This window comes from Drosophila simulans, chromosome 2R, assembly GCF_016746395.2.
Source record: "Drosophila simulans strain w501 chromosome 2R, Prin_Dsim_3.1, whole genome shotgun sequence".
Taxonomy (NCBI): Eukaryota; Metazoa; Arthropoda; class Insecta; order Diptera; family Drosophilidae; genus Drosophila; species Drosophila simulans.
This window is the reverse complement of record NC_052521.2, coordinates 12,370,605-12,394,871: the sequence shown is the minus strand read 5'-3', so window position 1 is coordinate 12,394,871 and position 24,267 is coordinate 12,370,605. Positions and strand designations below refer to the sequence as shown.

At 45.4% G+C, this 24,267-nt stretch overlaps 3 protein-coding genes across 10 annotated transcripts; 2 read left to right on the top strand and 1 right to left on the bottom strand.

Moving 5' to 3' along the window:
* Nucleotides 1-9: 9 nt before the first annotated feature.
* LOC6734582 (zinc finger protein 91) lies at nt 10-2,306 on the top strand. The gene has a single exon (XM_016181954.3). It carries the CDS (start codon nt 98-100, stop codon nt 1,985-1,987), a length of 1,890 nt encoding a protein of 629 aa, XP_016027703.2. The 5' UTR covers nt 10-97; the 3' UTR covers nt 1,988-2,306.
* LOC6734581 (DNA-directed RNA polymerases I, II, and III subunit RPABC4) lies at nt 2,198-2,755 on the top strand. Its single transcript, XM_002081553.4, has 3 exons — nt 2,198-2,338; nt 2,449-2,541; nt 2,630-2,755. The coding sequence occupies exons 1-3, from the start codon at nt 2,281-2,283 to the stop codon at nt 2,650-2,652; spliced, it is 174 nt and encodes a 57-aa protein (XP_002081589.1). The 5' UTR covers nt 2,198-2,280; the 3' UTR covers nt 2,653-2,755.
* A 510-nt stretch (nt 2,756-3,265) lies between these two features.
* LOC6734580 (protein charlatan) lies at nt 3,266-23,969 on the bottom strand. 8 transcript variants are annotated; one of them, XM_039292920.2, is made up of 8 exons: nt 23,688-23,964; nt 23,485-23,589; nt 9,293-9,627; nt 8,748-9,220; nt 7,632-8,648; nt 7,039-7,245; nt 6,414-6,740; nt 3,266-5,871 (listed from the first exon to the last, which is right to left on the bottom strand). In XM_039292920.2, exons 3-8 carry the CDS (start codon nt 9,512-9,514, stop codon nt 4,272-4,274), a joined length of 3,846 nt encoding a protein of 1,281 aa, XP_039148854.1. In that variant the 5' UTR covers nt 9,515-9,627; nt 23,485-23,589; nt 23,688-23,964; the 3' UTR covers nt 3,266-4,271. The 8 variants fall into 8 exon arrangements, with proteins under 8 accessions (XP_039148854.1, XP_039148853.1, XP_039148856.1 ...); XM_039292919.2 differs by having other exon boundaries at nt 23,485-23,964; XM_039292922.2 differs by having other exon boundaries at nt 6,414-6,731; nt 23,485-23,964.
* Between the last annotated feature and the right edge of the window lie 298 nt (nt 23,970-24,267).

The window sequence follows — 24,267 nt, the reverse complement described above, 5'->3', positions numbered from 1 at the left end:
ATTAATATTTGGTAGTTTTATTTGCCCTTCTGTGCTATCAGTGACTGGTCACACAGCCACTTGTTGATTCAACTTTTGTAAACAAAAAAGTAAACTAATGTCTTGGCCTGGCAAACTGCTAGTTACTTACGAAAACTTTACAACCGATTTGCCAGTTCTTAGCATTGACAAGAAGCCATATGGATGCCCTGCTTCCTGCCACTGCAAGTGCAAGTGCTGTCGAGGATTCAGGGAGAAGTACGTGGCATTCAATGGGGAAGGAGACACCATATTTGGAACGGATTTCTCCAGCGAGTTATGCGAAGACGTTCAGAAAATTATGCGATTCCGAAGCTCGGATGTGCTGCTTTTGCTACGCACAGCACAATTACGCGCTAATTTCTGGACCAATGAGTATTTTAAGGCTGATTTACAAGATGATTTTCAAGCAATATTCGATGCCTTTGAAGACAAAAATCGAAAAGTACAATTGGAAAAGATAGCCGCCATTCTGGATACAGTGAGCACCGGCTACAGACGTTCTGTTAGCCAACTGACAGGCCAGGAAGCACAAGGAGCTCTACGTCCCAAAATTGCAGCTTTATTCCTACCAGGACTACGCTGCGATTGTTACAAATGTGAGAATCTACCGTGGAAAAAGCTGCAGGACTTGGAGGATCACCAAAGGACCCATCGCTATTCAGACAACTTTCACTGCCAGATATGCTACAGACGATTCTACCTGCAGCACTCGTTAACCTCACACATAATCAGAAAATCCACAAGCTCGCGGGAACTTCACGAAAACAAGAGATATAAAAGACTACTGGAGGATCAGAAGTCACAGGAGCAGAAGGAACTGGAACTATCACTTAACAAGGTAGAGGATATATTGGTGCCAGTTGCCAAGGACCTGCAATCGTACTTCAAGGATGAATCGAAACTTCCAATCCAAAAACGAAAGACTTCTAGCCTTAGCAAATGTCCAACCTGCGCTCAGAACTATGGCTTCTCCTTTAGCCACCAGCTGCACATGGTGAAGCACAGACGGGAAAAGCTAGATACGAACTTCCCATTCCACTGTTCCTTTTGCAACAGGTCGTTTCTCACCCGGAAATTCCTACGCAAGCACCAGAAGAGGGTTAGAACATACAGTACGCTGCTATATCGCCCCTTTAAGTGTCCTCACTGCACATGGAGATTCCAACTGAAGTCTGCCCTCGATGCCCATGTGCTGCGAATCCATGAACGCAGAAAACCCTGCCTAATATGCAAGCTACTAACCTCCCGTCTATGTTGTTCTGCTCATACCTCGAAGGAATGTAATAGGGCCATGCAAAAATATGGAGATAAAATGCGTCCGTTGAGAGAACCGCCAAAAGGAGGCAGCAGGAAGCGAACTACGCCAGTCTGCGAAATCTGCAATAGGAAGTTCACGAGAAAATTTTTCCTCGAGGAACACATGAACAAAGTTCATTTGAACAAGAGGAATTTCACCTGCGAAATCTGCGGAGCGAATTTCTACAGTCAGGGCACCATGCAAACCCACCGAAAAGCAGTGCATCTTTTAGTTCACACCGTCAAGTGTGAAGTTTGCGATCTGACCATTAAATCGAAGGGAAATTACCGAAGGCACTGCAAATCTCAAAGCCATAAGGACAATCTAGTAAAGTTCGGGAAAAACAATGATAATACAAAAGAAAGTAATTGCCGAAAAGGGTTTTCTACTATTTCAAGAGCCACCGAAGAAAAGCTTGATATTGAAGCAAGTTCGTCAACAAACACAGATATGACTTTAGAAAGTAGAAGTACGCCTAACTACAAAAAAATTGGCATAAAAACCAAGCAAACCCACTCGAAAAACACACCCTGCAGATCGAAAAAAAGAGGCAAAATTAAAATCTGTCAAACCTGCGGAAATTCAATTGTCGGAAGTATGGAAAGGCATTACAGATCCATTAAGCATAAACTGAATTTAATGGCACAAGCAAAAATGTTCAAAAAATAATTTTTTTTTTTCAATATATCTTTTAACTTTATAAATAGAAATAAAATTCTTTTTCTTATATTTTTTTGGATGGATAATTGGTACTTAGACCAAATAATTCCTCATATATATTTTTTGCTAATTTAAAATTTCCGCCCCATTTCAAGATACTGAAATATACTAAGCTGAGAAAATAGTATTATTTAAGTTCATTTTATAGTTTACCCCACAACGGTCACTCTAAAAGACTTTTCGGCAAAACAAAACACATTTTTACACAAAACACGCTATAATATTAATAATACTAATTAGAAATGTCGGAAACTAGCTCTAAGGATAATGTGAAAACGGCAATGACCTATATTTGTGGAGGTAAGTTTGCCAGATAATGTAGTTCGACGGAAAACGATTTTTTAACTGCGGGCACATGGCTGCCGAAATTTTTTGAAATGCAGTTCAATAAAAATTTAAATATTTTGTAGAATGCCATCATGAAAACGAGATGCGGCCCAGGGATCCGATTCGTTGTCGCGAGTGTGGATATCGTATCATGTACAAAAAGCGCACCAAGCGTCGTAAGTAATCCTTCATATTTAAATTTCCCCCCGGAAGTCTCCAATGGCTCTCAAACTGTACTGATGATCTTTCGTTTTTTATTTGCAGTTGTTGTCTTTGATGCCCGTTAAAAACTCCATAAAAACATATATACAACCGTCTAAAGAATATATTTAAGCAGTTAGATTGTAAAAAATAAAGCTCTTGCTTTAATAAATGTCATAACCCCAAGAACAACAGCGTTGTATCATTTAATGTAATGAAGGTAAATAGGAAAAAGCGTTTTGAATAAATTACAATATGTTTATTAGAGGATTTTAACTGAACAACAATTACTTGGATCATATTCCCAAAATTTTGATAAGCCAAATCTAAATCCATTCCCATTTTGTTCAAAATCCCAAATAAAAGAACTTGGTTTATATTTTAAACTAATTATATTTTATTTTGAATGTTTTGGAAATATATAATTTTAAACTAAAAACACTCACATTACATTTATTGTAATTATACCTTTTATTTTTTGCAAATTCATTGCTTAAATAAAATTTAAAGTAATTCGGTTTGTTCTTTTTGTTTCCTTTCTTATAAATGTCTTTTTTCGTCTCAAAAATTTTGTCTAAATGGCTTGTCATCCAAAAATTTACTTTACTTAAGAATTTCCTCTTCGTTTACGCTTTAGTTTAGTTTTGTGTAATAAATTTAAGTTTTCTTTTAGTTTACCACATTTAGCAAAAACACACATTTTACACTAAAATTGTTTATACCTTTATTCATATATCATATCTTCCCCCGACACTTTTCAGTCAAATATTTCTTGTTCAGTGTGGTAAAAAGTTGTATTCTATCCATGTTCTTTGAGTATTTTGTAAGTTGTTCTTGTGTTTCCATCTTGTTCTCGCCGACTTTCTATTCCGCGCTTTTCAGATAAAATCATGAATACATCTACACGTACAGTAATATAGTTTTTGTTCATTTCGTTTTGTTAATATTTATAGACGTTTGTTCTTTCATATTTAAAACGTTTGCGTGATAATGCTTTTTGTTTCGTTTTGTTTTTTGTGGGCATTGTGGGCGTGACTGCTGCTCCGAGGAGTAACTAAATCAACTTAAAGTAAATGTACATTCACGTTAAAGCTTAAATGATAAGTAAGGCAAAGGGTTCGATGAGGTTCGCGTTTGCAGTTCATAAATTAATCCATAAACTAGGGTAACTAGACGACTAAATGCTAGGTGTAAAAAGATGGCAATCATTACTCGTAACTTAACTGAAGCTTTGTAAATGGCAAATTAAAGCTTTTACTTCACATTTCATTCAATCGAATACAAATACAAATGGATGTGGAGGTGGATGTGAAAATCAGGGACTGGGGGACACATTTGATAAATGCTCATTCCAGGTAAGTTACTAAATAGTTAAATATCCGTGTGTAAATGTTCATTGTGAGTGGGGTGTGTTTGTGAGATAGCTCAATCGTACAACTAAGATAATGAAATTCATATGCAGTCGGCTGCAAAAGCGCTTTCGAGACCGTTTGCATGAATTGTGTTTGTTTGTTTTTTGCTTTAAGTATTTTTTGTTTGTTTAAGAGAAATCATATTTCAGGTACATCACAACTTAAAATTTAAAAAATTAAATGCAATTTTTTAAATAATTTTCAATGTCAAATGCCTAATGCATTCCATATATGGCAAGCAAACATTTTCTAATCTTAAGCGAATAAAATAGAACCAAAACTACACGACCACATTAGCATTTGTCCGCCTGTCCTCGGCTAATCCTCTTCTGCAGAGCTGCCTGCAGCTTCTCTCTCCTAGTTGATGAGGATCCATGTCGCCAATACTTGTGCAGAGCCAGCGATCCCAGCGTGTGGTAGTTGAAGCTGATGGAGCTGTTCTTACGCGACTGGTTGCACTTGAGGCAGCCCAAACGCTGACGCACCATGCGATTGAGGTACTTGTCCCTCAGTAAGGTGACCACCGCCTCGGGCGTCAAGCGGATCTTCTTTGGCTGCGCTTGCTTGCGCGAGCTGGACTTCTTGCTAAAGTCCAGCGGTGCAGCGAGATACTCTTGCTGACTGGCCGCATCCGCAAGCAGTGGCAACAGAGTGGCCAACTGGTTGAGGGACTTGCGGGAGGCATTCGAGGCACTGTTGCTATGGGCCGGAGCCGCCTTCTTGGGACTCCGACGAGGTGTGCTGAGATCCAATTGCCGTTTAAGCAGAGATGTCACCGGCGCTGGTGGCTGAACCTTTGGAGCAATGGTCAGGGTTATGTCCTCCTTGTTCCGCAGATACTCGATGTACTCCTCCGTTTCGCTGAGCAGACGACGACGCTTGCTCGGCGACAGGTTCTCAATGTCCAGCTCTGGCTGTTGCTGCTGACCTGTAGTCGTGGCCGTGGGCAAAGCTGCTGCTGCAGCGGCCAGCATCAGTGGCGTCTCTGCCGCATAGTACTTGTTGATAATGTCCTTGACGTAGTTCTGGAACTGGGTGCCAATGCGGTTGAGATTCTGGTACTCCATTTGGGTGAGAAACGGAGTCTGGTTGCTGTGGCCGCTGATGCTCGGCGGCGATGTTGCTGCCGCAGCTGCAACACTTACTGCTGATGCGCCTGGTGACTTGGTCTTGTTGTTCTCCTTGTCATCCTGGCGATGATGGTGAACGGCATTTCTGTGCGATGACTTGTCCTTGTAGTAGTTGTTGTTGTTGCTATTGTTGTTATTGTTGTTGTTCAATTTGTACGCGGGAGACGATTTAATAAGCTGCAATCGCTGCTGCTGCTGGCTGTGATGTTGCTGATGGGGCTGATGCTGCTGATTCTCTTGGTCCTCGTCGTTGTCGTTCTCGACCTTGATCTTCCGTTTGCTGGCCAGCAGCTCGATGGCCGTCTGCTCGTAGTTGGCCGCCTCTAGAAATGCCGTTGCCATCATCGCCTTGGTGGGTCCCATATCCTTGGCGTCCATTTCATCCATCTTCTCCAGCTTGATGGCATGACGCGACAGCTTTAGTGGCGATGTGGCGCTCATATTGAACTCATCGCCAGAGAAGCTCGACGAAGATGCAGACGATGGTGTATTCTCGTCATCCTCGCCGGTGGAATGTTGTCGCGCTCGCATGCCAAACTTTTGGCGCTGGGAACCGGAAACGGAGCCGCCGGATCCGCCACCCATGTTGCTCAGGCTGTACAGCAGTGCAGCAGCCTCTCGTGTCGTCCATTGCGAAGGCAGTTTATTGTTAAACAGGAGTTGATGATTGGCTGGTATTTTCAACTCGTGCACGCCTCCCGCCTTATGAAAATCCTGAGCGACCGAAGCGGTGTTGCGACTAATGGCGTCCATTTTTAGCAGACTGCAAGGATAAGTGAATAAACAATAATTAGAATTATTTTTATGATATTGGTATATAAACGAAGATAAACAAAACATGTGGCAAATAAACTTTAATTGAGGGTGAAATTCAGATGAACCACTGAATAAAATGGTTATATCAACAAAAGAAAAACAACAAACATAGGGAACATACAAAAAGAAACTGTGGAACCTGAAACCAACTATTAAGAAAGGTACAAACAAAACAAAACATTTTTTTTTAATCAGTGGACATTCAAACAAGGGTTTCGTAAACAATGTGAAATGGGTGTGATAAAAACACAAGCGATTAGAATTTGCAAAGTGGTTTATAAACACGATGACCAATTTTTGTGAAACTTAAAAACCAATATCAACGGAAACGAATAAGTAAACTTCTCGGGAAATTATGCAGAAAATGAATCTTAAAGCATTAGATAAGCACGCTTAAGACACGGAAATAAGTATATATGTAAAATAGGAAACTGAGTGAAAACCAACGAAAACGCAATGGATCGGGGATATATTGGGTTATCCAAATACCGCGCATAGTCCTCCGGATCGCTGCCCTCGGCCTCGAGGTACTGAAACAATCGCTCCGAGCCGCGCTTTTGCGTGGCTGCATTTGGCAATCCGCCGGTTAGCAGATCGTGCGGCGGTATCAGCGATCCGTTGGCGCTCAGCCGCCAGCCGACCATCGACGAGGGATTCACGATGATCTCCTGGAGCGGTCCGCCGCCGGAAATGTTGCCGCTTATGCCGCCACCACCGCCTCCTCCGCCGCCGGCCACGCCCTCATTGGTGGTGGTGGTGTAGATGGTTACGGCGCCGCCGCCTCCATTCGCATTTCCCACATTGCCACTGGACGAGCTAACCGAAATGGTGGTGAAGTGGTGGTCGATGGTGATGTGGAGATGTGGTGATCATGGTGGGGATGTCGTGGGAATCGAGAGTCGAGAGAACGAGAGAACGAGGGTAGTAACTAGAGTTAGGAACGTTGTGCGCGCTCGGTTGGGTTTTTGTATTTTGTAATTTTTTTTTTGGTTTTGGTTTTTTGGGATGTGTTGGTTTTGTTTTTGGGAGGGATTGCTTGGTGTTTTTTTTTTTTTTTTTTTTTTTGGTTTGGTTTGGTATTTTTGAATGGGGCAGGGCGGTCTGAGAATGTTACCCAAAAGCATTGCCGGCATAGGTGTTCAGCTGGTTGTTGGCCACCAGGCTGTTGCCAATAGTTCGCAGCACATTGAGGTTCTGGCTGTGGCCCCCGGCATTGGCATTGTTGTTGCCATTGCCGCCGCCGTTGCCGTTGCTATTGCCGCTGCTGCTGCCGCCGCTCTGGTTGCCGTTGCCGCTGCGCGCCGGCCGATTATCGTGCGGACTGATCAGATCAGGGTATTTATGTTTAGATATAGAGAACGTCCGGGGATTTTGGGGGGTAGCCAGAGAAGTGGGGCGAAAGAGAGTTCAAAAGCTGTTTAGAGTTTTTCGTAATTCCCAGGACAAACGAGAGGGACAGGCTAGATTCGGTCAACCGAAGCTTTTGGTATCCCTGCAGCGGGATGAGGCAATCAAATGAGTGACATTTATAGTCAACAGATGGTTAAAGCCTTTTGTTTAATCTTTAACTTGCTTATTCAAAACATGCGGACACACGGAGTCAGGAGTGGATGCAACTTTTTACATTGTCTTCTCCCTATATGCATTGATAGCCAAATCTACTGCAAGGACACAGGAGAGGTAGACGGTTTAACGGCGTATACTTACTGCACATCGCTCATGTGAGCCTGGTACTCCTCCTGCGTGTCCGCCAAGTAAGAGCACTTGCTGCAGGCCCGCTTGTTGTGCACCTTCAGCACATGGGTGGCCAGGCGCTCGGAACGCGCCGCCTTGTAATCGCAGAGCAGGCAAACGAAGGGCTTTGTATGCGTATTGAGGTGCCGCTTGAGACCCCACTTGTCCGCTCCAGACCACGGGCAGTAGCAGCAGGTGAAGCGCTTCTCGCGCTTTGGTTTCAGCAGGCCGGAGCCGCTGCCACCGTTTCCATTGCCGCCATGACTGCCACTGCTGCCGGAACTCGAGCTGGCCACCGGCTGCTGCATAACACCCACGTGAAGGGGCAATACCACACCGGCGCCATCGTCCATTTTCTCCTGCTTAAGCTGGGCCAGCGGCATGTCAGTTGCCGAGGCCACTGCCTCGATGGTCTCCACAATGCTCATACTGCTCGAGGTGGGATGTCGTTGGGCCTCCAAGAAGGCATTGTCTATGTTAACGCCCGCCGAGTTAATGGTCACATTTCCACGGCCGCCGGAGTGATGAGAACCGCTTCCAGAGGACCCGCTGCCCGAGGAGCCACTGCCCGCGGAGACATGTCGCCGGGTCTTGTTAATGTCGTACTGCAGCTCACGGTGCATGCGCAGGAAGTGCTTCTTGACATGATCGGCTCGGTTGAACTGCTTGAGGCAGGCATAGCACTGGAAGGGCTTCTCGTCCTTATGGATGTTCTCATGCCGGGTGTACAGATCCCGCCGGTCCGTCGAGTATGGACAGTGCGTACAGGCGTAACGCTTCTGGATGTGCACTCCATTCGCGGCAGCGGCGGCTGCAGCCGCTTGAGCGGCCTTCTTCCGGCCGCCTCCTCCGCCGGAGGAGCTGGTGCTGCCGCCACTGCTGTTGCTGGGCGCTGAGGTGGGTGTGGATTGGGCCAGATTTTGGGCCGCATTGGCCGATGTGGAGGGGCTTGCGTAGATCAATTCAGCCGCATGCTCCTGACGGTGTTTTCTATGGGTAGAAAGAAGTTTTAAAACGTAAGTAACCATAGTTAACCAATACTTTTCTCAATTTTCAATACATAATAGAAAACACTTTCTAGGCTCTTACTTGGACTTGGGTGTGCTCTGATGCGGCTGTTGTTGCTGCTGCTGCTGCTGGTTGACATGAGCGTAGCTCTGGAGCTTTCCGCCGGAGGTCCATTGTACGAGTTGTGGTTCCGCCGCTGCGGCCGCCACCAGACCAGATCCGTCCTGAGCCCAGCGCTGTTGCTGCTCGCCGGCTTTCAGCAGACCCGCCTGGCCGGCTGCGAAGCCGTTCTGCATCAGGGCTGCCAGCCCGAAGGCAGTGCTCAGATGATCCTCGGACTTGAAGCCACCAACGGCCGCTACACTGGGTGCCGGCACCACAGTCGCCCCACTGCTGGCCGTCACCACCACGGAGTTGCCCGACTCCGCTTGCTGTTGCTGCTGTTGTTGTTGCTGGATTACATTGGCCTGGGTGGTGGCCACGTTGTTGCCAGAGGCGCCTGCCGCACTGGACTCGTATTCAATGCTGGGCGCTGCCGAGCGATCGAGTTGTTGCTGAACGGGTGAAATAGTAAAGGGTTTCGTTAGATAAATCTCTTTTGGAATCAGCTTCGTTATCTTACTTACCAGATTTGTAAAGGAGCGCTGCTCGCCCTCGGGCACCGCTGTTGGCCCGCTGGTGGCCACTTGCGCCACCGGCGTGCCGAGCGTATGCAAACCGTTTCCGGTCTCCTCGCCGTACAATTTGCGTGTGATTTCCTTGAACATATCTTCATATGTCGCCTCCACATTGGAGGATTGTCCGCTCGCTGCTGGATGGCCGCCGTTCACTGGTATTAGTGTGGCCATTGCAGGTGCTTCACTTTGCCGTCGGCCTTGGCTAGCGGGCGTGCTGCTGCTGCTGCTTTCAGGGGGCGGAGGCTGCTGCTATTGCTGTTGCCTCCACGTCCACTCGCCGAGAACTGAAAAATGGCCGAGAGAGAGAAGGCGGATGTTCATGAGTAAACGGATACTTTTTTTTAACAATAATTAAGATTTAAAGAAAAGAGGCTGATTAATTCCATTAACGATTAGAGTCTTCAGAGTAAAACTAAAACTAGTTTAAGTTTCTAACTTTCTTAAAGAAAGATTAATAAGCCTTGCTGAAAATCGCGTTCCTTGCCACTAAAAGAATTCGTATACAGTTTTTCAAATCTATATGGTTTGGGTTTCCCCACAGCAACAGCAGGGAGGAGTAGCTTTAATAAATCCAACTATCTTAGAGCCACATCCGGTACCAAAATACCCAACGCCTCCCGCCAACGACGTCACTGGTGGGAAACGACTGCTGACACATCCAACTCTGATTTGATGGGAAAGGGGAGGCAGCTGTGTCGGGTGGCGAGGGGGTGGTACCGGTCTGCCTTGGGGCCGCTTGCGTGGGGGTTTTGCCTTTGGTTTCGGTGGGCATTGGGCATTGGGCTTGGATTTCGATTTGACGCAGCATCGCTGAGTCAGCCAGAAATGCTTTCGAGCGCGTTTTTTGTTTACGAATCTCCGATTTTTGGACCTCCGATGTCGGCTGTCAGGTCACAAAATTGTGAAAAGCGTTCTGTTTAAGTGGTTGCTATAGACTAGCAATTTAAAGTATCTATCTGCTATGACTCCTTAAAGAAACAAACTGAAACATTGGTCGCCTGAACCAGTTGTTTAGTGCACAGCAACACTCACACACCCGACTCTCTTTTTGGGGTCCCAGCTGCATAAATTAATAAATTTACCACCTTGACGTGCCCAACTAACGAACCAACCCAAAAACCCATTGATCGTCTTCCTCTCGACGGGTCTAGCATCATCATCCACATCACTAGCCCAGCATCATCCGCACGAAGAGACAAACTGCCAACGATCGCGGCATTTTTTTTTTTTATTTTGGCGGCGCTTTTGTTGTGCGGTGGGTGGGTGTGGGCTGTGCTAGACGTTCCTACCTCTTTCTATGCACTGAGAAAAATTATTTGCCAAGACGATGTTATTAAGTGAATATAGTAAACTAGGCAGTTTTAAAGGTTATCAGTTTTTGGTTTCTTTCATGATTAAATTTCACCATTTTGGAAATGTTGTAAGATGCTGAAAAGCTACTAAGTGTGGCATTTTTATCAGTGGCTAGTATTTTTCTTGGACACATGTTGCTGCGCCCTGTTTTTTTTGAGAAGAAACGGTTTTTTTGCCACTCTGTGGCGACAAAAAGCGTGTGTTCGATTTGCCGCTGGGCCCTGGGCACGTTCTACGGCCCAGCGCCAACGGCTGCGCCCACCCACACACCCACTGTTGGCCCCAGCCCAAGACACCCCGCTGCCATGTCATCGCACCACCAACAGCACCAACAGCACCAACAGCACCACCCACACACCCACACGACCGTTCCCAGTCCCGAGATCCGTTCCGATTCAATCCGATCCGATCCAATCCGATCCACAGCCTGTTTCTGTTCGTCTCTTTTCAGTTCATATTTCGTATCTGAGTTTTGCATATTTGATTTTTATGCTTCGTGTGCTTTTTACAGTGGGGTGTTGCTGGTGTTTTCTGCCGCCATGGGGGCGTTTGTTGTTGTTGTTGTTGTTGCGTTCGTTGTTTGTTCAAGTTCGAGTGTTTCGGGAAGTCTGGGGGTCTGTGGCTCTGGGGATCGGCTCGGGGATCTCGGGGCTCTGCCCTGATCTGCTGGTCTGGCCTCACTCAGTTCTCTGCGTGTGGTTTCTCAAGCCAAGGGCACGTCTTTGTTGCTGCCATTGTGGTGGTTGCCGCTTGACTTTGGCCACGCTCTCAAGATCATGCCGCGCCATAAGCTCCATTTGGGGATCTGAAAAACCCCAGATGGGCAAGGAAAGTGCAAGTGTGTGGCTGCAAACCAGTTATATACCACAAAGGAAAGACTTACTGAAAGGAGTCACCTTTATACCCATTGTATATTTCTGTTTAAAATCTTAATAGAGGGTAAATTACATATATGCCCTCTATTTCGTAATGACAACAAATTATTAAATTGCTTATCATTTTTTCCCGATAACAAATCCCCACACAAAAGGAACTTAAACAAACTTACAGTTAGTATTGCCTTCATAAGATCGAGTTAGACAAGTTCGTTAAGTTAAATTTCCAACCGCTCCCAAGATCTCTATCAATTTGCGACATCCCACCGCCGCCCCCTGAATTTGATAAGCCGCCGTCAAGGGGTCAACTGTTGTGGGCGAGACACACACAGCACAACAGAAAAATAAAAACACAACAGCAAAATGGGGGGAAAAAAAGCGGAAAGTGTCATGCGTTGCCAACAGCAAAAGCGCGCGTGTGGGTGCTGTGCCTCCCCCTTTTCTGCTTTTTTGTTGCTGTGGCTGTTTCTGCTTCTGCTGCCAGCAACAACAACAACATCCGCTTTGCTAATAACAGACGGCAGCAGAAAACCAACAACAACAAAAAAAACGAGAGTGGGCTGAAAATGGGCGAGCAGGCCAGCAACAAAATCAATTTACAAAAACAACAACAACAGCAACACACCACGCGCACATCAGAACAGCGATCGCAGTCGACGCCAAATTGTGGTGGGTGCGCAAACAGACGCCAACTTGGGGGAGTTTGTGAGAGCAAGAAAAAGCGCGAGAGCGAGAGAGAGAGGCAGAGAGAAACCGGTTGGGCAGCTGAAAAATGCCGGTTGGGGGAATTTTCGCTGTCTTTGGCTCTCACGTAATAAGTGAGAGCGCGCTTGATCCCCCCACTCTCTTTTTCTTTCTCTTTCTCACTATTGGCAGATGGTGCATTTTCGCAGATGCCGGGCAACTGGTAACGGTAAACGCATTATTGGCTCTCCCTTTTTTGGGTGCCAGTGGGGTGTTTTTGTTGGATCTAATTTGGTGGGGTTTTTTTTTGGGTATTTGCAATAATTATTTAAAGCGTAGACTAATCAAATGTTATAGCCTCTAGGCGAGGGCGGTCATCAAAGTGCCAATTGCAAAACACACAGAGATATTCGCAGATACAGTGAAGATTCACTAAGTTGTACATGGGGTATTCTTTCTAGCATCATTTTTCAGAACATGAGTGAAATTTTAAAATAAAATTTTGATAAGAGCCAAAAGAGTTTTGGAAAAGTTGCAGAACTTTACATGCTAAAAAGTTATTTAAGATGATAATTAGGTTTATTTCATGTTCAAAAGTTTTTCGAATTTTTTTTTAGGAAGTTAGATCTGTAGAAGTCGGCCTGTAGAGTTATGCACACAGTTTTTAACACCCGTGGGTTGGGCCAAGCGATCTGGCAATCTGGCGACCTGGCAGCTCAGGGTGAGCCACAACATTTACTTGTTGTTGCGGTGAAAGGCCACAAGCGCGACCGCAGAGGGGGCGTTCCGGTGGGAGGGGGCCGACGGGATGGGGGCGGAGTACCAGCAGCAACAGCAGAGTCAGCAGACACAACAGCGGACGAAGCCACCAAGCTAATGACATGTTAACACAATCCCTCCACCCAGCTCCACTCACCTCCATCCTGACCCCTGCCCCTCTCCCAACCCAGCCATGGTAACCACCAACTTGGCGAGCGACCAGCACGCAGTTATTAAAAAACGCTTTAGCCGATAACGCACAGTGGGATGGAACGGGTGGAGCTGCACGAGGACGTTACTCGCATCGCAGTGCAGCAGTCGTCAATTACTGAAGCGCTACTCTACGGGTTCCATCCACAAGTCCATTTACAGTTCGGTCCGGACTGCGAACTGTGCAATTCGAATTTATGACTTACTGGACTTAAATATATATTTTAAAAAGCTTAAAAAATGCATATACCCTGTTTTCTAACAGATTTTCAACCACTGTGCCATTAGTATTTGGCAGCAACCACTAATCATCAAAGGTGGGTGGGTGTCTAGCAGCACCATCGTATGTCCAATCCAACTGACCGCAGCTGTCCCAATGATCCAACCGATTCCACGGAATAAAATCGAAGATTTTATATGCGAGCCAAATTAACACCGAACAGCAAAAGGCCCCAACAAAAGCCGAAGCAACGGCGACTGCCAACGGTATTCTCGCTGCTTATTTCAGCTACCCGCGCCTTTTTCAACGCCCACCAACCAAAAATCGGCGGCGGCGACAGCGACGCAGGCGCAGCTGGGTGGCTATAATGGAAGGGGGAGTGGAAGAGGACGCGGGCTACGAGGGGGTTGGCGAGTGGGTGGCTCGCTGGGATGGGGCGAGGTGAGCTAAGCGCGTATCTGTGTGGGCCGTAGTAGCTGTTGTCATCGATTGCATTCGTTGGCCCATTCGCCGCTGCGTGGCTCTATGTTTCTTTTGCATTTTTCATTTTAAGGAAGATTCAAGCTTAAAATATAATTTTTAAAACACATGCTCAAAAACAGCTGGCTTTCTAGCGAAATAAACCCATTACTCATCGTAAATGTTCTATCTTAGTTAGTTATCATTAGAAAAATCGTCGAGGAATCCCCGTTAACGGATTGCGTGTTGATTGTTTTGAATAAGTTGGCCATTAATAATGCCACTGGGTCATTTAACCAAATCTAGTAGCTAAGTTACCATTTTAAGGCTGTTTAGTATTTCCATAAGGACTTTCTCCCTTTCTGCCCCCAAACGAAATTGAATTGTATCTTTAGGACGCACGTTTTCCCATCACTTCCTTTCCCATTCCCATGGTGGCATATCCTTGGGTTAATGGAGCTGCCGGCGAACAAAGGACAGCGGTTGTGGCGACATGTATATGGGCGGCAGGTGGTACTTTTTGTGGCCACGATGCGATGGCAGCTGCTTCTGCTGCTGCTGCTGTTTCTTCTTTGTTTTCTTACTATACTTTTTTGGCGTCTTCTCTTTAAGCTTGTTTTTAGGTTTTTCGAGGCGGATGATGGCCGGCCAGCAGACAACAAAAGCAAATTGCTTTTGGGCCCAAAAGTCTTCGGAGCTGGTTTCGTTTGTTGCTTCATTCCAATTTTTTGTATTTAGTTTTTTTTTTCTTCTTTTTGGGTGGTTCATCTGCTGGCGGTGGGCGTGCGACGGCTTCAAGGGCAGGCCCAGAAAACAAGTCAGCGACCATAGCTTTTGGCTATGATTGCCCGCCTTTACTTTCCTCATCTTTTGCGGCGGCGGCGGCAGCTGTTGGCAGGTGCGCGCCCTCATAAAATGGCCAGCTAGCCAGCAAAAAAAAAAAAAAACGAAAAATAATAAAGTGAAATACATGCACAAGGTACAGAAATGCAGGCGCAGACGTTGCACATGTTCGTCTGTCCTTCGCCTTGAGGACTTCAGGGGTCGTCTTGAGAGACCTAAGTCCAAGCCGTGTCAGATGCACCCTCCCTGATCTGCTCCTTTTCTGGTGAAATCTTTGCCGCATGCAACATGTGCTCGGTGTCCGATCATCCATGGGGTAGCAATTTTGTGCCATGTTTTCCATTCCCTTTTTAGGGGTGGTTTTCCGTCTTGCCGCTTCGTTTCTCAACTGCAATCCAGGCCGACAACAACCTGCTGCCCAGAGTAGAGATCACTTTTAGGGTTGCCCCGTTGGGCTGCAGGTTGCAGCTGCCATTTGCCGGTGGTTGGGGTGGCCGAGGGGATTTGGGTTTGTGCGGGGTGGAGTGGGGTTTTAAGTGCCGATCCTGTTGCTTTTGTTGCGGACCAACGGATGCGATCCTTCAGAGGAGGAGGAGGAGGAGTAGAAGGAGGTTCCAGGATACATACATACGAGCATGATGAATGGATTTGGATTCAGAATTTGAAGAGGATGCATTTAGGTGTGACTTTCTAGTTGAATCTATCGTCAAGTAGGGCTGGGGTATACAGATAAATTCCTTTAGAATGATTTATCTGATCTCATTCATGGCACACAAACGCTCATAGATGGTAGATTCCCTAGTTTCACAGGGCTTCCACATACACCCATCCGCGTTTTGAAATGGCGATCGGGTTGAAAGCTTCAATTCTGGACCGTCAGCAAATGACTGCGCCTCCTTCGCCTCACAGCCGGTTGGGTTTCGTGTTGTACTCTTTGGGTTATCATATGAACAAATGGATTTCCGAGAAACCACCTACCTACACACGAGAAATGCCACAGCCCAAGCAGCCATCATCATACCATCCCAATCCGTGGGCCAGCCTATCCGTATTCGTGTATAATACATATAGCCAAGACAACCCAACCCAACCCAAAAACCGAAACCCCTCGCTGAAATGTTGACGCTGGACGCCTCTTAAAAAAAAATAACAACAACCACATGCACAGCAGCAGGCAATCAGAGGAGTAGGAGGCCGAGGTGGGGGTGGGGCTTGGTTGGGTTCGGGATGGGGTAGGAGTACGAGTACCAGGAGGAAGCAGTGGGAGGTGGAGGCGAGGAGACAGACCCAGACCCATAATGAAATTTCACAACAACCTTCAAGCAGACATCGTCGCCGTCTGTCGTGCTCTTCCTCTTCGCCACCATCATTTTCAGAGTTTCTTCTTATTTTTTTTATTTTGGTTCGGTTTCGTTGAATATTGAAAAACGGTCGAAACGGTTGGGGTTTTTTAGGCAAATTGTAGTAGGAGGAGTGGCTGGTGGCGGTGGTGGTGGTGGTGCCATAGAATGAGCCAGCGAAACGAAGATAATGATGATCGCCGGGCACAAAAGCAAAAACGAGACCAACCAAAACTCAAGACGCCCAAAAGATTTTCGGTTCGGTTCGGCTCGGTTTGGATCGACTCTGCCCGCTTTTGGGCCAACAAAAGAAATGGAGAAGAAGATGTGAGTAAGTCTCCCCCCTCCCACCTGGTAGTTCCACCCCACCCACCCAAAGCGAACAAAGAAGTGAGAGATGTACATACACATAAGAAGTGGAATGAATCCTACGCAATGGGGTGGCTGTGCTGCGAAAGGGGACGAACTCCGCCGATGCCGAATCCGATTCAAAATCCCAATCGAACCGAACCGACTGACGCCAACAGGTAAAAAGTAGAAACCTTGAAAGCCGCAAAACAAACAGCTGCTGCAGAGAGCGGGAGGGAGAAAACAGGTAAGCGAGGAGCGCGGAGACGAGGGCAGGTAACTTTCGGGCAGGGGGCGGGTGTAACAGGAAATTCCTATGTGATTTTCGGTGAGATTGCTGCCTCACTGGGGTCGCATCACCATCGTGTATCGCATGGGCATAGGCATCGGCATAGGATCGGTTTAGGGATTGGGAATCCGGATTGGGATCGGGATCGGTGCAGCACAACAACCCTCTTTGCGACACGGGCAGGTACCATCCATCCCCTCTTTTCACCCTCCCTCCCCTGGCTGCATAAAATTGCTCTACCACCGACGACGGGAAGTGCGTAATTTATTTTTGCCCTTTTTTTGGGGTCGCTTTTTCCATGGGAATGTCGAAGTTGAGTGGCGGGGGGAGGAAGCCAAGCGTGGGTTGGCAGTAACATAACAAGCGGGGGGTCCATGCAGCGGACGCAAAAGTAAGATGGCAGATGACTCAATACGGTTGAGTTCTAGAAACTTTAGTTCCACAACTCCCCCGCATTATCAACAAGTATTTACATATAACATTTATTTGATTTAGCAGAAAGCGGATCTTGCAGAAAGATAACTTCACAGAAAATTAAAATGTTTCATTTGAAACTTGATTTTTAAGACAGAACTCAGTATTTAACAACACAGACCGAAGCCAAATTTGCAAGTTTGAAAGTTTTCTGTATAAGCTGAATTTAAAAAAAGGAAAAATACAAGTGATTTCTTTGCTTTTCATATCAACAAGTATTTATAACTCGCTATAAGTTACTAACGTAAGTACATTTGTGATTAAATTATGGAATTATGTTTTATTGCGTGCGTGTTGATTTCCATCTCCCCCACGGGAACATGAAGTTTTCCAACGGCAACCCTTTTTCCAACCGATCGTTCCAATGACAACTCCTTCGAAGGCGAGCCAACCACGAAGATGAGTCCATAATGAACAAGCAAATAATAGAGGGCGACTGCCAGTGGGGGCGGCAACTCAGCGAAGAGGGGAAATGAGGGAGGAGGCGGAGTAGGTTGAATGCAAAAGTCGCTATCGATGGGTGGGTGTAAAAAATTCATCAGAATGCAAAGGGAGAGTGTGGGAGAGACAGACGAAGTGATAAAGCAGCGGGAAGGGAAAGGGGACAAGAGCCACGCCAAAATGAGAACCTACAAGAAATCACCATTTGAAACAGCGGGCGTCGCGACGGTCAGTCGCCTCCCTCCCCTTCTCTACCCACACCACGATTTTTTCCTCCTTCTGCGCGCAACAGGGTGAAAGGGAAAGGAAGAGGAACATGTGACAAAGCAGAACGAATAGAAGAAGGCAGGCAAGATTTCTCACTGTGTGCGTGTGTGTCTGCGAAGATGATAAGCAGGGCAGCGAAGAAAGTAGGATAATGAGGGAGGAGGCAAAGGAGGCGAAGGTGTCGGAGGAGGGGGAGTATGAGCAAGGATTGGTGGTGGTGGGTTTCTTTCGATTTCTTTTCTTTTTGAGCCCCTCGCGGCGTCGCATTTGGGATCTTTGGTCTCATTTTTCAGGAAAGGGGTGCTGCTCTTTCCCTCTTTTTTTTTATTGTGGGGCGTTGGAGTGGCTCGGATTTTTTGTTTTTTGGTTTATAATTGGAAATTGGGTAACCGGTTCTGGGCCTAGCTACCTGTGGGTTGTTGGGCTTGTCTCTGCACATGGCCTTCGAGGTGATTTCTCGATGGCTCGCAGATTGTGTGGGTTCGGTTTTGGCTTTTGGGTCTGCTCCATTAATTATATGCAGCAAACTTCCCCGAAAATAATTAATTCCCCTTAATGTTGAAGTCACTAACAATTATATTATACCTTTTTATGCTGATCAGTATTAGTTATTTCCAGTTGGCCCTATGGCCATTGCTCTCCTTTTCCGATTTAGGCCTTCCAGCCGGCTTGTGTTGTTTTCCTTGAATTACAGTCACTGTTTGTTCACAATTTGTTCACTTCTGTTTAATTACAACAGTTTAGTTACAATTGAAACGCAATCACGCACAATCAGCGGGGATTTTCGCTGTATATATTTTTAATAAGAACTCGTGCCAAAATTCGCAGGAAAACCACGCGTTGCAATGATTCTTATAAAAATGCCGCACAAAGTCAATTCCAAGCACGATGAAGGAGGAAAGCGAGAACGACCGAACCGCACACCACGAGAAATTCCAACAGACTGAGATGGAAACAACAAACGATGACGCCGGCAATGCCGACGCACAAAGCAGCGCACAGTGGGGCGATGTGCGGTGGATTTGCTAACCAGTTTAAATAATAATACGCTAGGCATTTACAAAATTTTAAACAACTCTTTTGCGAACACTTTAAGCAGATTGAAAGGCGTTTTTGCAAAATTTTAAATTTAATTTTAAACAGTGGGTTTTTTAAATTTAGTTGATTCGTTATTATTATTAGTATTAATGAATTATTTAAGCGATATTTAAAACTTTAATTAAACCCCAAAAAATATTTATGTTTGAAGCCCACTATGCAAGTGGCCACCTTACAAACGAATGATCGCATAAAAGAGAAATTGCAACAAACAGGCGGCAAGGCAAGCCACCCGCTCATTCAAGTCGTTTGTTGTTGCTTCTGCTGTCTCTCTCCTCTCCGCTCTTCAGTTATTGTGTGTGGGCCGGCGTCGCACAGTGGGAAATTTGGACAGACTGCCAAGGAAAACTTATTGAATAATTAACATTTCACGTCTTACTACAATACTTTAAGTTCTTGGCAAATGAACATCATTTTATTGTAACGTTTATTTTCGAGCTGCCTGATAAACAATTTATATAAAATAATTAGATAGGCATGTAGTTTTCTGCTAGCTAATGCTGTTTCTGAAAACCAAGCACAGAGTTCCGGCATTTAAATATTGCAATTGCTCAACTCTGCCCACTGTGCAATGTGGGAGTGGGAAACCGTGTAGGGTGGTTTCAGAGTAGAATTTTCGGACCAGGTCAGTTTGCGTTTGCGACGGCGCAACTTGATTTCGCTGTTGTTGTTGCCGTTGCTGCTGGCTTACGTTTTTTTTATGCGCCGCTCGGGTTGGTAATGATCTTCGTGCATGTGGGTTGGCGTCGTTGTTGTTTTTGTTGCTGCTGATGGCGGTGGATGAGGAGAAGGAGGAGGAGGAGGAGGTGACTGCGACTGTTGCGTTCATTAGCGGGGCAGAGGCTTTTTTGGGTTTGGTATATGGTATATGGCCAGAAGGAGGGCGCGCGATACATGGTCCAGGTAGACACATGATGATGCCACAGTCGAACTCCCATAACCCGGCATTTTACTAATTGAATACATTTGTGCTTCATTGAAAACGAACTCCTTCGTTTTGATTTTCAAATCAATTTTTAGAGATTTAATTTTGATTTGCACATAACTGATAGGTGATCAGTTCTACTTTCGGAGTTTCACTGTATTTATAAACAAATTCACCCACATCGAATGGGTGGCACAGCCCGCTGATTTTCGGCGTGGGCTGATTTTTAGCCGCATTCGATTTCGATTTCGGGTTCAAGACTTGCCATTCAACCTTTGGGGTTGGCTGGCCTATAAATTTGCACTATCTCTGATATAGTTGCCTTGCCTATAACTTCTATATGCATGACTCATATGTAAATGGGGAACTCCCGGTGCAACAACAACGACAACTGCATCAATTCAATGAAATTGAAAGTTACTGGCAATCAATGGACTCTAGTGCATCTTGGTCGCCAAGTTGTTGTTACTGCAGGTTTGCAGGTTGCGATGACGCTGATTTTGATCGTACTACTCATGTATGTACAATATCCCCCGCAAAAGGAAGACAACGCCAGCGATGTGTGGCTGCAAAAATGCATATGGTGCCATGAGGTGAAGAAGATGCATAATGTCTATTCGGCCAGACGGACCTGGAAATGCTCTATCATTCGAAAGTAGTGGATATGTAGAGATTAAAATGTTTTAAGTTACTTCAAAAAGAAATCATATTATATTAAATACACATGACTGCTCTTTAAAGATTTAAAATGAAAGAAATCAAGTAGTAGCCTGTAATCCACATACCTCATTCGAAGGGTAACTGCAAACAGGTTAGCCCTCGAAATGGAGCAGCCTGAGCACCCTACTTTGCCTTCATTGCCACTCAAGTGGAAGTGGCCGGCCAAGGCGATGATTATGATGGTGGTGATGGAAATGGAGATGATGATGATGATGATCGCGGATAAAGGAGCTGCCTGGGGACTGGAACCGGTTCGTGAGCAGCCGTCAGTGGACAACATGTGGGCCACCTCGAATCCCCCTGAGATGTTCTTTCGGAGGCAGAGCTCACTGGGCCTGGGTGGACCCGTTAGTCCATCCTTGGCCCGGTGCAAGCTGTGATATAACCAACGATCCCCGTAATGAGCCTGGCCAATTACAGCAGCACATGGCTTCCTACGGTCAGCAAAACCTGTTGCCCCTGAAGACGAAGCCCTTCTTCGGTTTTGCAGTTGGGAGAAAGTCTCCGCGTTGGAATAGGGCTTCCCATTTTGGGCGCCACTTGTGAAGAGGAAATCTGCCTGGCACTTCTCAAAGGGTTCGAAACTCTTGCACTTTGTCACGTCTCATTTAACTTGGGAACCCCGGGGGTGGTTGTGCGATCACTGGTTCCCACTGGTATAGTTCGCTCCCACCCTCTATATACGTACACTATCCCACATCCAATATGCACAGAGAAAAAAAGGGGGCATTATTGGTACGAATTTGCATACAGTTTATATAGGCATTTGTTATATATACAAGACATAGGATTCAAATGATTAAAATTTATAGTTCAAGTGAGTTCTAACATCATTTCAAAGAGCAAATCTTTAGATTTCCGTAAATGTTTTTCCTATGTGGAGACACCCCTTAACGAGTGGGCGTGGGACACGGCCACGCATGCGCAACTCCCTCCGAACTCCCAACTTGAATCCACTTTGTCTGAGTGGGTGGGTAGTGTGAATGTGTGTGTGTGTTTTCGAGACTGGGTTTGTTTTGAGCACTGGGTTGGGTACAGTCTCCGCTTGGCTTGCTTGCGGTCGGGTGAGTCACTGGGTCTTGGCCCCTGGGTGATTTTTTCAATCATCATCATCAGCGTGGGGAGTGTGAATGAAATGAAGTCAACAGGAAATAGTCAGTTTGCGGCTAAGAATAAAATCAAATGATCGCTACGCTTTTTTCCCGTTATGTAGTGACTACCTAAGAATCAAGTTCAAAAAGTACATAACGTTCTTTTTGAAATGTAAGAAAGTGATCGCTAATATGTTGACTTACAATTTTAGTCAAAGTTTTCAACAATGCTCATGTATTGTTCGGTTAATGAACTCATTTAGTTGTTATTGCTTAACGAACTTGCTTAACTTTGTCTTGTAGTCTGCTTCCGTTTTCCACCCCTTACTTTCCAATCTAAAGGAATGTGCGTTGCATTCTAGGCACTTTCCAGTGCTTGGCTTCGTTTAACTCGAGCTTAAAATCAATTTTTGTCGACGAGTAAAAAGCAATTAAGCTGTCAGCTTCAAATACACAACTAATTTCTATATATAATCCATGGAGACGCCATGAAACGAAATTCCGTTGCCGGTATCCCCCTACCCCGTACATAGTATTTATTTATATAGGCATAATCCCGGGCAAGTGCAATTCGACTGCATACAAATTGCATTTTCCACATAATATATAAATGTATAAAATATGTGCGTGTGAATATAATCTTATATATATAAATATATATATATATATATATATATATATATATATATATATATATATATATATATATATATAAAGCACTCGAATGCAGTTATTTGCATTCTGCAGCAGACATTGCCACCCACAAATTTTCACCATATTGCCCATGGCAACAAAAAACCACACATTTTTAGTTTTCATTTGAAAACACCATGCCACAAACGGAATTCGTCAAAGGCAAAATAATCAAATACAAATTATATAACTCCTACATACATATATGTATGTCGCATATGTTGCATAAAAACCGAAACCCCAAAAAACCATATGCAAAAACCCCCCATCGAATCGAAATGAAAATGCATCTCTCTCTTTGGAGAGAGCGCAAGCCTGTGCCGTTATTTTCTATTTTCCCAGAGAGCGCGAGAGTGAACGAACGGAAGTTGAACTCTCGAAAGTGCAACACAATTCCTTTGCACTTTTTTGATAAGGGGTGTGGGTCGCTTTTTGGGGTGGTGGGTCGGTGGGTGGGGTGGTTGAATATAACAAAAATTGTTATAGACACAAAATTTATGATGTGCTCCGGCTGTGAAAAACAACCACCCACCAAGGAGCGAGAAACCAAGGGGGTTACGATAGGTGGGTGCGGGGGGGTGGGGGCGGCAGTTAGTTTTCAAATGCCAAAACAGTTGAGCTATTGTCGCGAGAGCGGGATAGTAATACCCTTCAAAACCAAAACGAGAGCGAGAAAGAGGGTGGGTTGTGCATTGTTTGGGGGTTGCTATACCGTTGCATAGAGCGCCTGCTCCACTCCACACACCAATACCATTTGTTTTTATTCCACTGTGTGCGTGTGTGTGTGCGTTTGTGTGAAGTATTGATGATGGAAAAATAGAAGTTGGCGCTTTTTAGTTGGGGGTTGCTGCCCCCAGTGGGGTGTTTCTCTGGAAAAAGTGCATACCGAAAAAGATACGCACACACACACAAACGCATTGCGGAAAAATCAATAAATCACTTGGCTTGGAAAATAGATTTGGAAAGGCCCCCCCCCCCAGGAAAATCAATTAATAGATACTCCATGCTACTCCGATCCGATTTGTTTTAAAATATTTTATTCACCAACTTACCAACATGTTAGCGGAGATTTTGCAGCCAGCCCCGGAGTATGCAACACTTTTTCGCCTCTTTTCGCGCGGCACACTGTTTAGTGGATTTGTTTTTCTCCTTTGCAGCTGGAAATGAATTTACTTCACTGATTTGTTAAATGATTTCCTTAATGCACTTTTCGGTTTTCCGACTTAACGAGAACGGACCGCGTTTCACAACTAACCTCATCAACACTCACACACCGAATGAGATTTCGTGACTGAATGAATATGAATGGTCGCGGAGGAGCGGATCCTACGGCGATTCTCCGCCACCCACTCTTTGGGGGTGGCTGGTGGGCTGGTGGGCTGGGCGGAAAATGTCCCGTGCCTCCTCCCCCTATTTGGCCAAGTAAATATGTTGTAATATTTAGTTTTGTTTTTGCGTCTGCGATGCGTTGCTTAGTTTGCTGTTGTTGCCGCGCCGATTGCCTGTCGCGTAATAATAATACCTCTCCGACGTTGTGCAATTGTGGGAAAAGCTTCCTGTCTGCGCCGCCCTGCCTCTTCTTCTGCCACCCCTCCGCTTTTCCGCTTTCCACAATTACAAAAAGCGCGCGCATTCCGCAACGCTCACGCTCCCACGCATAACAAGTGACTCTCCGGCAAAAAGTTGTCATTAAGCTAAGAAAAAATTATTCTAATATATAAATAGTCTTATTAATTGACTTAAATTAAGAAAGAGTATATTCAAATAAATAAATAATTTATTTATTATTTGTCTGTATCGTGGTAGTATCGATAGTCGCGCCGAAAACATCGGAA

Coding starts and splice junctions, on each gene's coding strand:
- LOC6734581 (XM_002081553.4), top strand. CDS start 2,281: ATGTCGGAAACTAGCTCTAAGGATAATGTGAAAACGGCAATGACCTAT. Junction 2,339..2,448: donor AATGACCTATATTTGTGGAG/GTAAGTTTGCCA, acceptor AATATTTTGTAG/AATGCCATCATGAAAACGAG. Junction 2,542..2,629: donor CAAAAAGCGCACCAAGCGTC/GTAAGTAATCCT, acceptor TTTTATTTGCAG/TTGTTGTCTTTGATGCCCGT.
- LOC6734582 (XM_016181954.3), top strand. CDS start 98: ATGTCTTGGCCTGGCAAACTGCTAGTTACTTACGAAAACTTTACAACC.
- LOC6734580 (XM_039292919.2), bottom strand. CDS start 9,514: ATGGCCACACTAATACCAGTGAACGGCGGCCATCCAGCAGCGAGCGGA. Junction 7,246..7,631: donor GCTCACATGAGCGATGTGCA/GTAAGTATACGC, acceptor TGATCTGATCAG/TCCGCACGATAATCGGCCGG. Junction 5,872..6,413: donor GATCCGGAGGACTATGCGCG/GTATTTGGATAA, acceptor TTATCCTTGCAG/TCTGCTAAAAATGGACGCCA.